General features: G+C 38.1%; 1 protein-coding gene across 1 annotated transcript; it reads right to left on the reverse strand.

The window, feature by feature from the left end:
* Positions 1 to 726: 726 nt before the first annotated feature.
* Positions 727 to 11493, reverse strand: MOCS2 (molybdenum cofactor synthesis 2). Its single transcript, XM_082382536.1, has 7 exons — positions 11373 to 11493; positions 10252 to 10373; positions 8943 to 9087; positions 5894 to 6021; positions 5178 to 5328; positions 4174 to 4297; positions 727 to 2280 (listed from the first exon to the last, which is right to left on the reverse strand). Exons 3-7 carry the CDS (start codon positions 9038 to 9040, stop codon positions 2212 to 2214), a joined length of 570 nt encoding a protein of 189 aa, XP_082238662.1. The 5' UTR covers positions 9041 to 9087; positions 10252 to 10373; positions 11373 to 11493; the 3' UTR covers positions 727 to 2211.
* Positions 11494 to 18237: the final 6744 nt, after the last annotated feature.

Consider the following 18237-nt stretch of genomic DNA (forward strand, 5'->3'; position numbering starts at 1 on the left):
CCCTCACACCATATACAAAAATAAACTCAAAATGGTTTAAAGACCTAAATATACGACATGACACCATAAAACTCCTAAAAGAGAACATAGGCAAAATATTTTTTGACATAAATCTCAGCAATTACTTTCTTAGGTCAGTCTCCCAAGGCAAAAGAAATAAAAATAAAAATAAACAAATGGGACCTAATGAAAGTTAAAAGCTCTTGCACAACAAAGGAAACCATCAACAAAATGAAAACCTACGGAATGGGAGAAAATATTTGCAATGATGCAACTGACAAGGGGTTAATATCAAAAATATATTTATAAACAGCTCATATAATATCGAAAAAACAAATGACCCAATCAGAAATTGGGCAGAAGACCCAAATAGACATTTTTCCAAAGAAGACATACAGATGACTAACAAGCACATGAAACACCACTAATTATTAAAGAAATGCAAATCAAAAACACAATGAGGTATCACCTCACTGAGTTATCACAGTCAGAATGGCTATCATCGAACAGCCTACGAATAATAAATACTGGAGAGGATGTGGAGAAAAAGGAACGTTTGAACACTGTTGGTGGTAATGTAAACTGGTGCAGCCACTATGGAAAACAGTATGGAGGTTCCTTAAAAAACTAAAAATAGAACTGCCACATGACTGAGCAATTCCACTCCTGGGTATATATCCAGAAAACATGAAAACTCTAATTCGAAAAGATACATGCACCACAATGTTCACAGCAGCACTATTTATTACATAATAGCCAAGACAGGGAAGCAACCCAACAGATGACTGGCTTAAGAAGATGTGACATATACACACATACACATACAATGGAATATTACTCACCACACACACAAAACAAAATCACCATTTGCAGCAACATGGATGGATTTATGGAATCTTATGCTTAGTGAAATAAGTCAGACAGAGAAAGACAAATGCTATATGATATCACTTATATGTGGAATCTAAAGAAATAACACAAATGAATCTATATACAAAACAGAAACACTCACAGACATAGAGAACAAACTTATGTTTACCAAAGGGGAGAGGACGAAGGGGAAGGACAAATTACGAGTATGGGATTAACAGATACGAACTACTATACATAAAACAGATAAGCAACAAGGATTTACTGTACAGCATAGGGAATTATACCAACATCTTGTAATAACCTATAATGGAATATAATATGCAAAAACCCCCAAATCACTATGCTGTACACCTAAAACTAACAAAATATTATAAGTCAATAATACTTCAATTTAAAAAAAAAAAGAACTATATGGAACTTATATACTAAGATCTACCAAGATGGTATATAGGTCGACCAAGCAAAAACTGGACCATTATTTAGTATAAAGATTTTGCAGAAAACATTATTAATGATAATGTTGCTTAAGCTAAAAAACACTATCTGAAAATACTTTACCAAATAATCATATAATTTTCCTTTTTAATTGGTTGTGGGTACAATTTTATAACTAACATTATAACACAAAGCACCCTTGTTGCTAGTTTGCCTTGTTTTACAACAATTTTATGCTAATTTATATATTGATACAATACTAATAACTAATAAAATATAATAAGTATTATGGTAAGATTATTGATTCTGAAATACTAGAAAGCTTCATATGATGAAATATCTTAGGTATTATCACTGAATTTTTAAAAACAGGAAAATATTGCTTTTAAACTTTTAAAATCACGTTTATTTAGCTTATTTTGAAAATACATAAATTCTAAAAATATATCATACCAAGAGTAACCGATAAGGACTTTTTACACCTTCCAGTTCCACCCACATTCCCAAAACGCATCCCTGACACCAATGATATCACTGGGCATAGAGGTAGGGGGTTGGGGGCAGCCTCTGAGACAGTCACTGAGGAGGGGCCACACCTCAATGTGAGTCAAGTTACAGTTAGAGCTTAGTCATAGAATAATATGTCTACCACAGGCATCTTTCCTTACATTTAAATTATTCTTCCATTTTTTCCCTAAAGCCTTTCTTTCCTCTATCTCTAGTTCCCGAATAAGCCCTCATCCTAAACACTCATTTATTTTGCTTTTTTTTCTCTCTTGTTCCTCTGGTGTAATGTAAGAGTTTATGTTCAGTAAACTATCTCCTGGAGAAGAAAAATCAAAACATGATCAAAGATAAGAATTTACCAAGTTTAAATTTTAAGACTCTAAAAACCTAAGTGGTTTAATCATCGGTTGCCCAAAAGCATTCTTTGTTTCTTTTCCAAGATGATGATGATTCTTCATACATTTCCTAAAAAGCAGAACCATAATAAGAATTTAAAGGAGAGCATTTTAATAAATGCAAATATATCTGAATAAATCAGGCAAATGAATATCACAACTATTTATATCTGCTCCTCTTTTAACAATCCAATGGCCATTTGCATAAGGCAATGAGAGCAAACAAACGAATAAACATGCTCCCTACACTCAAGGACTCAGTCGAGTAGGAGAAACGACAGACAAGAAGCCTTAACGAGACAAGGGGCAAACACAGAAAGGAATAAACAATTAATTCCGCTCGGGATCATGACAGGAGACACCCTGGGCAAGGTTATGTAGGGAAGATGGAAGGTCTTTAAACATTTTTTTCTTTCCAGACACACCTACTACTTCCACATTTCTAAATACGTGTTTCCAAAGGCCGAAGGGATATTTCCATTAGCTTTGAAATTAAGAGACCACCACAAAGGTTCCTAAACAGGTCTGAGCTGCGTGGTGGTGGCAACCACTCTGTAAGTGCGTGCCCAACCCACCTGCCCATTCCTTGCCTGTATCACAGATGATCTCAAAGCACGGGCTGAAACCAGAACCAGACTAGAATTCAGATAATTTTTGGACAGAAGGGGAATAAGAATATATCACTTTCTCTTCTCACTCTCTAGTCAGATTCTATTTCTGCAGGGGTAGAAATCCAAATTCAATTATCCTCTGAACACCTGTACACCCTCCCACCCTCTACAGACAGAGAAGTAAATAGAAAGCCCAGCCAGTTCTCGAAGCATCACAATGAGAGTATACCCCCAACTCCTACCCACTCCCTTATTTGGGGGGCCTACCGTCTCATCTACTTTGTCAGCTGGCTGTCCATTCTTTGCTCCAAGGCAAAGAATCTCTTCCAGCCAGGCTCACAATTCATTCTGGAATACTTTTCCTACCTTGCTCTCTCCAGGGTCTCATGGTCTATCAAAATTGTGGCAGCCTTGTTCACAGCAAAGCAACCAGATATCTGAGCTTCACTAAGACAGATTCCTTTCACATATCCTATCCTCTAATCCCTAAGTATCCCCTTATAACAATGGGTTTCAGTTTTTATCCAGAAAATATGGTCACTAAATTTCACAGGTGCTGGTTCAGAGTCCAATTTGCTCATCTCACCCCTGGTCCTTCACCCTGGCCTTCAGCTCTACTGGGCAGTGGATCCGTTCCTCAGCTTTGCTATCAGCCACAATGCTGTGGGCAATTTGAGGCTCTTAAGTGTAATTACACATTTCTGAGAATACAGAGTGATCCCACTGTTGAGATTACTACACCAGGGGAGAAATCAGGGAGCTGGGCCTTTTCATATCTTCAGAATGCTCTCTTTAAGCAGGGACTTGTTTGCTTTTATTGATGGGTTTGATGTATGGACAGACAACAAGCTAGAATTTCCTAGTTAGGTTTTTAAATCCACTTACTATGCATTTTCTCCAAGGAGGCAATATCCCACTTTTCTTTTCCTAAAATGAAGGAGTACTAGGAGAAGGCTCTTTTGCCTTGAGAGGTCTCCATTTTAGCCATTGACTAAATAGCCATGCATTATTCCTGTTCTCCAAAGGAAAGACCCTCTAACTCAAGGGAATTCTAATATAAGGGATAATACTTCATATATGAGCCACTGGAACGTTCTAGACTAGGAATTCTAACTGTTACCACTTGTTGAGGTCTTCTCCAGGCCATGCATTCTTTGGGGCACATATTTTTCATGCTTAATAAACCTTGGAAAGGAGATTATTACATAAACACCCCATTTCCTAGAAAAAGAAAACAAGATTCTATAAAGTCAGGGAAGTACATACTCTGTATGTACTCTTCTTCCTTGTTCTTTAAAAATTCCTGAGAAAAATCATGTCCAAAGACAAAATTAGATATTTTCCTTACTTACCTTTTTCCATATGGGCACCTTGGCTTTTAAAGTATCAATGGCATAGCTCACAGCTTCGAGGGATGCAGTCCTATGGGCTGAGGACACAGCAATGATAATGCTTGCTTCTGACACTGGAACTAAGCTTTAACAAAATGAAGAAAAAAATTCATCATCTCCTCTGAAGCTACATGTTAAAAAATCTACTAGACGTGTGAAAAAAAAAAAAATTCCAGTGAAGCATTCCTAGAACTAAATATCCAGTTCTGTTTTACCTAAACATCCCATTTAGTTAGAAAACAGTAATTCATCCCAGTTGCATTTAGCAGGAGATGCCAAGCTTGTGACTAATCTGTTAGCATGTATCCACTAAATTTACTGAATGGGCAACAAGATGAAAAGTACCTCACTGATTCAACAAATATCTGATCAAACAAACAAGGCACAGTGTCAGGTAATGCCTAGAAATACAAACTAATCTCATGATGAATATAAGGTAGAATTTAAAGTATTAAATAGTAATGAACAGTAAATAACAGAATTGATAACATTAATAAAATTATAGTTACCAATAACAAAGTAATAACTAATAGATGATAGATTTAGTCCCATTGCTGGGTTCTTTTCAAAGCCTGGAACTCCACTCTTCTTGGTGATACAAAACAGCAAACTAATCTAATGACCTTAAAAGGCTTTTACATCAAAAAAATCTCAGACTGTCATATAAACAGGGTACAGACTACAAAACAGTTCTGAAAAGGTCTCATGGCCTTTAGCACATATCAGCACAGACTGTTGGGCACAGGGCCAAAGAATCTTGCACATTTGGACTTTGTTACAGCATCAGCCATTCTCCAAACGTTACAATGTAACAAGCAGCCTTAAAGCCACTGTCTGCCAGAATGATAAACAAACCTCCCTTTCAGGGTAACACAGGATGCCAATGAAAGATTCCAGAATCAGAATTAGTACAAAGGCGGAAAATGACTACACTTAAACTTTTAAACTGACAAAGGAAATCATACCCAAGCCGATGGAACACTGCTATGTGTTTGACTGGCCATTTCTGCCTAATGTCACTACAAATTTTTCTGACTTCATTTTCTGCCATTGGTAGATATGCTTCATACTCTAAGCTAGTGACTTTTTTCCCTTCGAAGTTATTCCTTGTAGTTCCTAAAATAAAAAAAAATAAAAACAATACAAAATAAGCTTTCTCCCTACAGTAGAAATAGCACACTAATAGAATAAAAAAGGATTATTTTTGCATAGACGAGTAGCATACCAATTTGTCTAAAAATTACTTTGAAATTTTCTAAACACAAAAACTTGATTAGAAAATCAAGATAATCATCACAAAGATGAGGAAATAAAATGACACTGATAAGCCAGGTTTACTGAAAACATTCAAATGACAAACCAGTATATATTCCCTTTGTAACAATTAGAATTTGACACTTAAAAGGAATTATGTTCCCAGGATTATCAGAATTCTCTCTGCTAATAATGACTTTTAGTCTACTTTTCTTTTTTTTTTTTTTTTTTGCCTTTAACATAGGTTAATTTGAAGATTACTAAAACAAAACAAGAATTAAAAAAATTTCTACTCACCACCGTGGGTAATCCTGGCTAACTGCTCCGTGTCTTAAAATCCTCTTACTATTAACACTGAACATGAGAAACACTTGCTAATTTCTACTGTCTTGTATAGTCAATAGATGCTATGAAAATTACAACTCACCTACAAATAGGGATATTGCACCACAGAGTGGAGAAATCACCAGCTGTGAGACTTCATCTACTGAAAGTTGCTCAGATGTGAATTTTATTATATCTTTCGATTTCTCTTCAACTTCATTTATATCTTCCCTGGAAATAAAATATTACCAAACCTTAACATTGGTACTAGAGTAAAAACACCCAGCTTATAGGCTATGTTTCAATTTATATATTTTTTCTACATTAGATGTGTTAGGAGGCATGATTTGATCCGAATGATAAAAATAAGCAAGTGTAAAATTTTAGCAAAACTCAGTAATTTTACAAATATCCCTAACGAATCAAGCATGATATAAAAAGGAACTTACCATTAACATGATCACTTAAAATGTAATCTATTTCATTTGCCAACGTATTCCAAACTCTCTCCTGCATCCACACACACATCACCTCTAACCACTGGATTACCAAGCACCACACCCAGAACTGCCTTTTTCTTTACCCAAAAAGGAGGGCAAGCGGAATGATGACTCCACAGGAACTGGGTTCATTTCATAATCAGGCACAACCTCAGTTAAGTAACTGAGGAAATAAAGGAATTGACTGCACGCCTATTCACCAGATGCTGTAAAAGTCCTTCACCATGCATTTCTCATTTCATTCATCAAGCGTTTATTTCGTACTCACTAGGGGTCAGAGATAAGCCCACACACTGGATACAGACCAGGGAACAAAAGACCTGGCTCCAGCACTCAGGGCACTTATGCTAGTGGAGGAACAAAGCAATAAATAGGAATTACAAATAGGGATAACTAATGGAAACAAACAGCGTTCTGAGACAGAGCATGGGGGCTGGGGAAGGTGTGTTTAAGATAAGAGGACCATGCTACTGAAAAAAAACCATTCAGATGCTACTGGATTCCAAGATGCTTCAACCTCCTGTACATGTCACCTGAGCTTCTTCCACTTCATCTTGCAATACGATATAGGTAACCCAAACATCGTCTATGAACTTCAGACCACACTGAGTTCCCACAACTTGATTCTATAATAACATAGATTCTAAAACTGCATGTTACAAATCCTGTCAAACACACTCAAATCATACACAATGCTGCTGAGTATCTTCCTAGTCTTCCCAAAGAACAGCTCTAACCATCACACACAAACACACACCTATGGCAGCCCACTGTTTGCTGAATAAATTACAAACTCAAAAAAAAATAGCATTTTTCTATATCATGGTGGTGATATGGTGACCACAGTTTCCAAATAAAACTGAGATACATATCTAACAGAGAATTCTATTATTTCCAAATAATAGGACTAAGAAAATCCAATCTCTATCAACATGCCAGGCAATTGGCTTTACAATATTTATTCTTCACTTTTGGGACACTATCCTACAGAAAAGTGGGGAAGAAATGGGTGAAAAAATAAATAAGCATCCTTGGCTTGTTCTTTTCTTTAATAAAACCAAAGTTTTGTCATCCAATATGATATTTACTTGATTTTGGAGAAAAACACTATCAAATTAAGAAAGTTTTCTTTCATTCCTAACTTATAAGAGTTTTCAGTTAGGGATGATTATTAATTTCTACATTATTTCTCAGTTGACAAATTAAGCCTCATTCTGTCTGCCTCTCCAGACTATACTAAGAAGTATTCTTCAGTATGGAGGAGCATTAAAAAACTAAAAATAGAACTACCATACAACCCAGCAATCCCACTGCTGGGCATATACCCTTAGAAAACCATAATTCAAAAAGAGTCATGTACCACAATGTTCATTGCAGCTCTATTTACAATAGTCAGGACATGGAAGCAACCTAAGTGTCCACTGACAGATGAATGGATAAAGAAGATGTGGCACATATACACAATGGAATATTACTCAGCCATAAAAATAATGAAATTGAGTTATTTGTAGTGAGGTGGATGGACCTAGAGTCTGTCTGTCATACAGAGTGAAGTAAGTCAGAAAGAGAAAAACAAATACCGTATGCTAACACATACATATGGAATCTAAAAAAAAAATGGTTCTGAAGAACCTAAGGGCAGGGCAGGAATAAAGACGGAGACATAGAGAATGGACTTGAGGACATGGGGAGGGGGAAGGGTAAGCTGGGACGAAGTGAGAGAGTGGCATGGACATATATACACTACCAAATGTAAAACAGATAGCTAGTGGGAAGCAGCCACATAGCACAGGGAGATCAGCTCGGTGCTTTGTGACCACCTAGAGGGGTGGGGTAGGGAGGGTGGGAGGGAGATGCAAGAGGGAGGAGATATGGGGATATATGTATACGTAGAGCTGATTCACTTTGTTATAAAGCAGAAACTAACACATCATTGTAAAGCAATTATACTCCAATAAAGATGTTAAAAAAATAAATAATAAAAATAATAATGGGTTAAATTTTTAAAAAAACCAAATGTTCTTACACATTATCCTACTCAGACATGGCTTACTTTATTTGGAAAGATGGAAAGATGACATGGGTCCTAGAGCCACTAGCAATATAACTATAACAATAAAGCTGTTTTTATACCTGGAAAATGGTAAGCGTTTTTCAGGAAGAGTGATCTTTTTACTTTCCAGCTATGCAATTTTTCTACATTTCTCTGTGCCCAGGAGAGCTATTATCCAGTATTAATAAGCATATTGGTGGAAAAGTACACAGAGAGTCCAATAATAATCTGAGTTCAAATGTTGGCTCTGCCACTTATTAGCTCTGTGATCTTAGACAAGTTTTTTAACTTCTCCCTCCTGCAAAATAGGAGTATTAAAACTCCAGTGTCTAGCGCTGTGCCTGACACAAAATCTCAATAAACCATGTTAAATCAATAGAATGAACAAATCAAGATGACATTAAACTGCTTACAACACAACTGATGCAGAGATGATAGGTATTTATAAGTCCATCTGCACCAATAAAGAGTTGCTGCTTTACCAAGAGTTGGTGCAGACAGCCTTACAAAAAGTATACAGTTAAAGGAAACCATATATAAGTTATTATCTGTATGATCCTTCTCCACAAGATTGCCTAAGAAAAACCTATCTCACATACCCAGGTGGCTCAAAAGCACTATCCTCCACTAATTGGGGGGATAATGGCAATTTCGTCTCCTGATTGAAGCAGGAGGAGCTGATCTCCAAGCTCGACATATTCTTGACGAACAGCAAATATCACCTGATTTCTGACATCAGCCAATCTGAAGGGAAAAAAGTATAATTAGATGTATCAATGCTGTTAGACCCCAAATCTCCTCAACTGCAATCAAAATTACATAAATATTACTTTATGAAGCATCATCTGCAAAATCGCTAATTAAACTCATATTTTGCAGAGAAAGGATATATCCACTGAAGAACATACTTATTCACCACAAAGAATGCAGTAAACTGCTAACAACTCTTTACTGGATGTTGGGTGTCTTGGGGAATTAAAGAAACAAACAAAAAAACACTAGACTGGAGACAACATTCAGACCAGGTCAAAAAAAAAAGGACAATTTCTTAATCAGTACATGCCCTCCCCAGGAGCTTTCCATCTAAGCATACAAGTATACTAAGTATACCCTGAAAGGTTCCAAAACACCAGGTGCCTCTCAGCAGGTAAAACGTGAAAGGTAAATTAGGAAGAGGCCCCACTACATTTCATTGATTATCAGGGCATTTTAAGAACTTAAAAAGATATGAAATCAAGAAGGAATAATTTTCTTTTTGAACATACATTGTGGGCTGTCTTTTACACAGCACTAAGACTTCCAAGTTAAATATTCACACAATTTAAGTGACACTACTAATATACCTGGAACACGTTCAAATAGGCCACTTTTATATTTTGTTCCAAAAGAGACTCATTGAGCTACGAACAACAGCAGTAAAATGATATTTTCAAGAACCAGAAAAAAAATCAAATATTGTAAAAACTCAAATTCAGCAGCAGCTACCGTTTGTTATCTTTCATTTTTCTTTCAATCTTAGAAATTTCTATTTTGAGTTCTCTAAAGAAGGGGCAGGACATAAAAGTTTAAAGCACACATTTTTTAACAGAATATTTAACAATTTCATTTAACGTTACAAAAATGCAGAATCTACATTTTCAGTATTTTGTAGATTATAAAAGCAAATATAATCATGTCCCTTTGGGAGTGTCACAGCTCACTGTGTTTTTTAAGTAAAATATATTTAACCTTTATTAAGGAATTTTGCATTTTTAAATACTAGAACTTAAGTTTTCAGAAAAAATACAACTAATGATCCTTTTAACATTAAACATGGAAATCTAAATTAACTTTTTACTTTTATCATTTACTCACACATTTTTAAATATTAAAATGTTAATCATATACATTCTGCAAATTTTTAACTACCCAGGATGGCGCGTTTCTATCTCATTCCACAGCTGCAATGCTTTTATTTCTTGTGGCACAGAAATGGTCTCTGAGCGAATTCCTGTTATTTCAGCACTTTCTGCAAAATACAACACTTCCACCTGAAAAGAAAGAAAATGTTTTTAACGATAACAACCCATAGTCCTTTTCTGACTGTCCATGCTGGGTTTTGTTGTTCAAATGTATTACTTTAATCAAAGACACTTTTTATAAATTAGAAAAAATTAAAAGTGCCCATAAAAATTTCAGCATACCTACAAGTTCAAATTTTGAAAAATTTTTATGTTTTAAGTACAAGTCGGACTAATTTCCAGATGCTTTTTAGTTTTATAAATGTTATGTGTGCCACAACTAAAATCCTAACAATATCTTCTTAGAAACTATGAGGTTGGCCTTTAACTGACATAAAATTATAGCACCTTTTATACTTAAGCAGTGAACAAATGTCTGAGTCAAGAGATGAATTACACAAATAAATGACCAAATAAGTTAAAGACACATCTTTCACGGTTGTCATATGACCTTTGATTCCAGTCTACATTACATTGAACTCAGCTGTCCAGGATTAAGTTATGCAACATACAAACCCTGATATTTACAAAAGCAGATGGGTCTGAAATACAGGATAAACTGCTATTTCCTAGGACAAACCTATGCAGACAGCCTGGTATCTAAGCGATCCGACCAAGTAAAATAACCCACCTGTGACTGAGAGCAAATCATTTTCTACGAAATAATCAGAGGCCTGCAAATAATCAAGGGTTCGCAAATGCACAGATGGAGCACATTTCATCAAAGAATTCTTAGTTAAGGGCATTTCTTTTAAAATTGAAAACTTGTCTTCTTAGAAACGAACAATCTGAGAAGCAAGGGCAAATATCGCGGGTGCCTTTAGAAACCAGCTGGTCTTCCAGGCCGTCACCTGCAGAACAAGAGTTCGCGGAATGGACTTGACTTTCGCTGGGGAGACCGGAGCAAAGCCTCCGAAGTCGGGAGGGCCCACCGCGGCGGTGGCGGTCGCCGGGGTCTGGCCGAGCAGGACCGGGTCTGTGGAGGGAAAGGGAGAACAGACACATCCCAGAGGGTTTCCCCATTCTTACCTGGCATCGCGGCACCATCCCGCCAGGGAACCCTAGCCGGGTATCCTGGCGCGGAAGCCGAGGCGTCTGGTCGACGCAACGCGCAGGCGCAACCTGCCGGCCCCCTCCGCCCACATCGAGCATGCGCAGAGCTAGCTCCTCCCCGCTGTTCTCCCCGCTTCGTTTGCGCAGCAGGCGCCTGCAACTTGGTGTTCACTCGCGGATGGGTCGCGGCGGTGGGCGAGAGCTGTAGGTGTAGCTAAATGGGAAAAGGGCTGGCCACGCATGTCTTTAGCCTCAGCTGAGAGGCTGAAGTGTGGGAGAGCTGACCCCGGACTCTCCTGGACATCTGCCACCTCCGTTATAGAAGCTCGACTGTTTCCGCCGCTTAACTGCAGGGTTCTCTTTAACACTTTTTATTTACCCAACCTTCTGCTTTATGATTACTGTTCCCTAAAGACTTAAAGCATTCAACGTATCTGAGCACTCGAACTGTATCACATTCACACTTTTCCTGTTTGCTACCGGCTTAGCAATTTGTCCACACGCCATCTAAAACAGCGGTCCCCAACCTTTTGGGGACCAGTTTTGTAGAAGACAATTTTTCCACGGAGTGGGGCAGGGGGGGCGGTGGTTTCAGGATGATTCAAGTGCATTGCATTCATTGTGCACTTTATTTCTATTATTATTACATTGTAATATATAATGAAATAATTATACAACTCACCATAATGCAGAATCAGTTGGGAGTCCTGAGCTTGTTTTCCTGCGACTAGATGGTCCCATCTGGGGGCGATGGGAGACAGTGACACCCCAAGTGTGTTGCTAATGTCCAGTCTCCTCCGTGATCTCGTTTTGGTTGCTGTCACTGCAGAAAACCCTGCTTCACAAAGACAGGATGTTGGAAATGCAAGCAGGCTTTTCAGTGCTTTTGTGGCAATCTCAGGATATTCCGCCTTGACTTTAATCCAGAACGTATGGAGATTTGAAGTTGTCTCAAACATAATTTTAAGGGCACCGTCATTTGCGATCTCAAGCAGCTGATCCTCTTCTAGCACGGACAAAGTTGATTCACCTGGCTTATTCACAAATGGGTCTCAGATCCATTCCTTCCCAGTTCAGGGGTCTTTTGTGGTTGGGAAGTAATGCTCAAACTCTTTTGAAAGCTGAGAAAAGTGATCATGCACCAGCTAGAAGAAAGAAGGCCCTGGTTCAGTCTCTCAAAATCTCTGCTAATGTTTGAAACATGCCAAAAATCCCAATGTTCACCTTTCTCCCCCATAATTCCAGTTTGGCTTTGAATGCAGCCACTTTATCTGCCGACTTGAACACAGCTGTTGTTCTCCCCTGAAGTGACAGGTTGAGTTTGTTGAGCAGGTTGAATGTGTCACACAAGTAAGCAAGTTTTGCGACCCATCTGTGTCACTGAAATGTGCTGCCAGGGGTGACTGTTTTTCTAAAAGAAATCTCTGGAGCAGCTCTCATAACTCAAAAACTCAGGCCAGTGATCTACCTTTAGAAAGCCATCTCACTTCTGTGTATAAGAGAAGACGTGTGCTCTGCGTCCATCTCCTCACAGAGCTGCACGAACAGACCTGAGTCAAGGGCATGTACTTTAATGTGGTTGATAATTTTAATCACATCCTGCAAAACGTTGTTAAGTTCAGGTGACGTTTCCCAGCTAGCCAGCATTTCTCTATGGATGACACAGTGCGTGGACTCACATTCAGAAGCGACCTCTTTGACCCGAGTAGTGAAACCAGAAGGCCGTCCAGTCATGGCAGCAGCTCCATCCATGCATATATTGACACATAATGACCAATTCAGTTTTCCTGATACGTAATCATTCAAAGACTTGAATAGTTCTGCAGCTGTGGTGTTGGCAACAAAAGTGCACATAACATATCCTCACGCACATCCTCCTGAAAAATATATCACACAAAAACAAGCATTGTTGCCTTGTTGTCACCATCAGTAGACTTGTCAACCTGGATCGTGTACCATGGTGACTCATTAATCCTCTAACAATTGTGCCTCAATAACCCCTGCTATTTCATCAATTCGTCTAGTTATGGTGCTAGCCGAAAGAGGAACACCTGCCACCTTTTGAACTGCAGCCTCTCCTAAAAGTTCATGACAAATGTCTTTAGCAGCAGGAAGGAACCACACTTCACCAACAGTAGAGGGCTTCTTAGCTTTAGCAAGCGGTTAGCTGCTAAGAATGATGCTCTCAATGTGACACATTTGATGAAGTGGTGGCCTTCAATAATTGCTTCTGCTCTTCGTGTTGACGTTTTTTTTCTTTTGAAAAACTCCAAAGGCTTGTCTTTTAATGCAGGGTGCTTGGTCTCCATGCGGCGAAGCAGTTTTGAAGGTTTCACGGCTTCGTTGGATAGCCACATATTATACAAAGTGGGCTTACAGAATGTGAATCACCTGTTGCAATGAACCTGTAATTTAAGTAGGACTTGGTAGTTTCTTTTAAACGCAGCTTTCTTTTTGTTGTCAGTCTTAGAGTCTTCTGCTGTCTCATCACTGCGTCTTTCCCCCTTTTCAAAGAAGCTCTCCACTGATGTTTTTTACACATTTTGGCTAGGGTTAGCTTGTGGGCTTACCAAAACTGTGACTGAGACAAGTGTGCAGTGCCGGAAAGAGGCGCAGATGGAAGTGGTAAATAAAATAATGGGTGGGCCAAGCGCAGACTAAAATAAGTGTCGGATTCTGACTTAAAGCCTGCCACCAGATGCAGGTTAATTGTCGTCACTTGCCACTCTCTGATAGAGTTTTGATATGAGTCTGCAAGCAATTGATTTCTTATGGTCTCTGTGCAGTCAAACCTCTCTGCTAATGATAATCTGTATTTGCAGCCACTCCCCAGCGCTAGCATCACCCCCTCAGCTCCACCTCAGATCATCCAGCATTAGATTCTCATAAGGAGCTCGCAACCTAGATCCCTCGCATGCGCAGTTCACAGTAGGGTTCACACTCCTATGAGAATCTAATGCCGCCACTGATCTGACAGGAGGCGGAGCTCAGGCAGTAATGCGAGTGATGGGGAGCAGCTGTAAATACAGATGAAGCTTTGCTCGCTCAGCTTGCCCGCTGCTCACCTCCTGCTGTGCGGCCCGGTTCCTAACAGGCCACGGACCAGTACCAGTCCATGGGCCAGGGATTGGAGACTCCCGATCTAAAATCTCCAACATTTTACCAACATAAACTCTTTTAAATTGCATAGTTATGTGGGTATAAACTAGGCGGCCCTCCCCTTGGAGTTCACAGTCCTGGATGTGAGACAGTCATAAACCAGTGATGGTAGATCAGTGCACCAAATGTAATACTAGGGGTACATGTTACATTCCATAGGGGTGGAAGGGGAGAGTGGCCGGTCACCTGAGGAGTGTGCTCTGGAAGTCCTCACGGAGGAGAGAGATGCTTGAGCTAAATGTGCTGGAAAGAGCGGCAGCAAACAGCAGGGTGGAGGGTAGGGATGAGGGAATTTTACTAGCCTGTGCCAAGCCAGAAGGATATTAAAGCAGCATAATGAGGTCACAGAAGGGCAAAAAGTTGGCAAGGTGGGCATGCCCCCTGCAAGGAAGTAGTGGGAAATGAGGCTGGAGATATCAAGTAGTAGCCCACGGCAGAAGAAATTGACAAGGACTAACACCAATGTATCTTCTGGCAAAGTTGCTAAACATCAAGGATAAAGAATTTTATTCCCATCCAGATAGAAAAACAGGGGAATGATGACAACGAACGTAGACTTGTCTGAAACATGTGATGCCAGAAGATGGTGGTGTGCAATATCTTAAAAAGGCTGAGAGCAAAAGCATGACCCAAATTATTACATACAGCCAAGCTGGTGTTGACAAAGGGCAAACTGACACTCCTAAACCCACAAAAACTCAAAAATACAATAACCAAGAGCTCTTTTAAAAAAATCTACTTCAGCAAAAATCCAGTCTATCAAGAGGGTAATCAAACTTTAAAACTCAGTGATAAGGAAGTTAATGGTAAAAAAACAAAACAAAAACAAAAACTGGAGGTGAGATTTTAATCCCTTTAAATATAAAACAAAAACAATTGTGGGATTATGGAATAAAATGTAAGTGACATCACAATATTAAAAAAAAAATAATAGAAACTGCCCCAAATTGGAACATGTAGTTAACAAAACATTGGTTCAATCCTCTTAATAGTTCTTACAGTCTTGTTAAGTTTAGAAGGGTATTTTAGGGGTGACTATGTCTTGTGAGTAAATAATCTGATGATTATTAATTCTTTCAGTTTCACTTCAGTTATTTTGTTGTAAATAAAATAAACTAAAAGTAAAAATAAAAGTGAAATTAGAGTAAAATTTAAAAAGAATAGTATATAGTATAATTGCACTACATATATATTATATATATATAAATTTAATGCCCAAAGAAAAGGGATGGAATAACATTCACCAAATAACAACAGTTACTGTATCTGGGTAGTAGAATTGTGGATAATATAAAAAATTATTTTGCTTCCTCTTGTATATTTCTGTGTTGCTTGATTTTTAAAATATATTGAGGCCACCATTACCCTGACACCAAAACCAGACAAAGATGTCACAAAAAAAGAAAACTACAGGCCAACATCACTGATGAACATAGATGCAAAAATCCTCAACAAAATACTAGCAAACAGAATCCAACAGCACATTAAAAGGATCATATACCATGATCAAGTGGGGTTTATCCCAGGAATGCAAGGATTCTTCAATATATGCAAATCAATCAATGTGATACACCATATTAACAAATTGAAGGATAAAAAATATACTATAATCCCAATAGATGCAGAAAAAGCTTTCAACAAAATTCAACACTGATTTATGACAAAAACTCTCCATAAAGTAGGCATAGAGGGAACCCACCTCGACATAAAATACGCCATTATATGACAAACCCAAAGCCAACATCGTTCCCAATGGTGAAAAACTGAAACCATTTCCACTAAGATCAGGAACAAGACAAGGTTGCCCACTCTCACCACTACTATTCAACATAGTTTTGGAAGTTTTAGCCACAGCAATCAGAGAAGAAAAAGAAAGAAAAGGAATCCAAATCGGAAAAGAAGAAGTAAAACTGTCACTCCTTGCAGATGACATGATACTATACATAGAGAATCCTAAAGATGCTACCAGAACACTACTAGAGCTAACCAATGAATTTGGTAAAGTAGCAGGATACAAAATTAATGCACAGAAATCTCTTGCATTCCTATACACTAATGATGAAAAATCTGAAAGAGAAATTAAGGAAACACTCCCATTTACCATTGCAACAAAAAGAATAAAATACCTAGGAATAAACCTACCTAAGAAGACAAAAGACCTGTATGCAGAAAACTATAAAACACTGATGAAAGAAATTAAAGATGATACAAACAGATGGAGAGATGTACCATGTTCTTGGATTGGAAGAATCAACATTGTGAAAATGACTATACTTCCTAAAGCAATCTACAGATTCAATGCAATCCCTATCAAACTACCAATGGCATTTTTCACAGAACTAGAACAAAAAGATTCACAATTTGTATGGAAACACAAAAGACCCGGAATAGCCAAAGCAATCTTGAGAACGAAAAATGGAGCTGGAGGAATCAGGCTCCCTGACTTCAGACTATACTACAAAGCTACAGTAATCAAGACAGTACGGTATTGGCACAAAAACAGAAATATAGATCAATGGAACAGGATAGAAAGCCCAGAGATAAACCCACACACATATGGTCACCTTATCTTTGAAAAGGAGGCAAGAATATACAGTGGAGAAAAGACAGCCTCTTCAATAAGTGGTGCTGGGAAAACTGGACAGCTACATGTAAAAGAATGAAATTAGAACACTCCCTAACACCATACACAAAAATAAACTCAAAATGGATTAAAGACCTAAGTGTAAGGCCAGACACTATAAAACTCTTAGAGGAAAACATAGGCAGAACACTCTGACATAAATCACAGCAAGATCCTTTTTGACCTACCTCCTAAACAAATGGAAATAAAAACATAAATAAACAAATGGGACCTAATGAAACTTAAAAGCTTTTGCACAGCAAAGGAAACAATAAACAAGATGAAAAGACAACCCTCAGAATGGGAGAAAATATTTGCAAATGAAGCAACTGACAAAGGATTAATCTCCAAAATATACATGCAGCTCAATATCAAAAAAACAAACAACCCAATCCAAAAATGGGCAGAAGACCTAACTAGACATTTCTCCAAAGAAGATATACAGATTGCCAACAAACACATGAAAGGATGCTCAACATCACTGATCATTAGAGAAATGCAAATCAAAACAACAATGAGGTATCACCTCGCACCAGTCAGAATGGCCATCATCAAGAAATCTACAAACAATAAATGCTGGAGAGGGTGTAGAGAAAAGGGAACCCTCTTGCACTGTTGGTGGGAATGTAAATTGATACAGCCACTATGGAGAACACTATGGAGGTTCCTTAAAAAACTAAAAACAGAACTACTACACGACCCAGCAATCCCACTACTGGGCATATACCCTGAGAAAACCATAATTCAAAGAGTCATGTACCACAATGTTCATTGCAGCACTATTTACAATAGCCAGGACATGGAAATAACCTAAGTGTCCATCGAAAGATGAATGGATAAAGAAGATGTGGCACATATATGCAATAGAATATTACTCAGCCATAAAAAGAAACGAAATTGAGTTATTTGTAGTGAGGTGGATGGGCCTAGAGTCTGTCATACAGAGTGAAGTAAGTCAGAAAGAGAAAACCAAATACCGTATGCTAACAAATTATATGGAATCTAACAGAAAAAACAAAATGGTTTTGACGAACCTAGGGGCAGGACAGAAATAAAGAT

The sequence above is a fragment of the Balaenoptera borealis genome (assembly GCF_965194805.1).
Source record: "Balaenoptera borealis genome assembly, chromosome: 2".
Taxonomy (NCBI): Eukaryota; Metazoa; Chordata; class Mammalia; order Artiodactyla; family Balaenopteridae; genus Balaenoptera; species Balaenoptera borealis.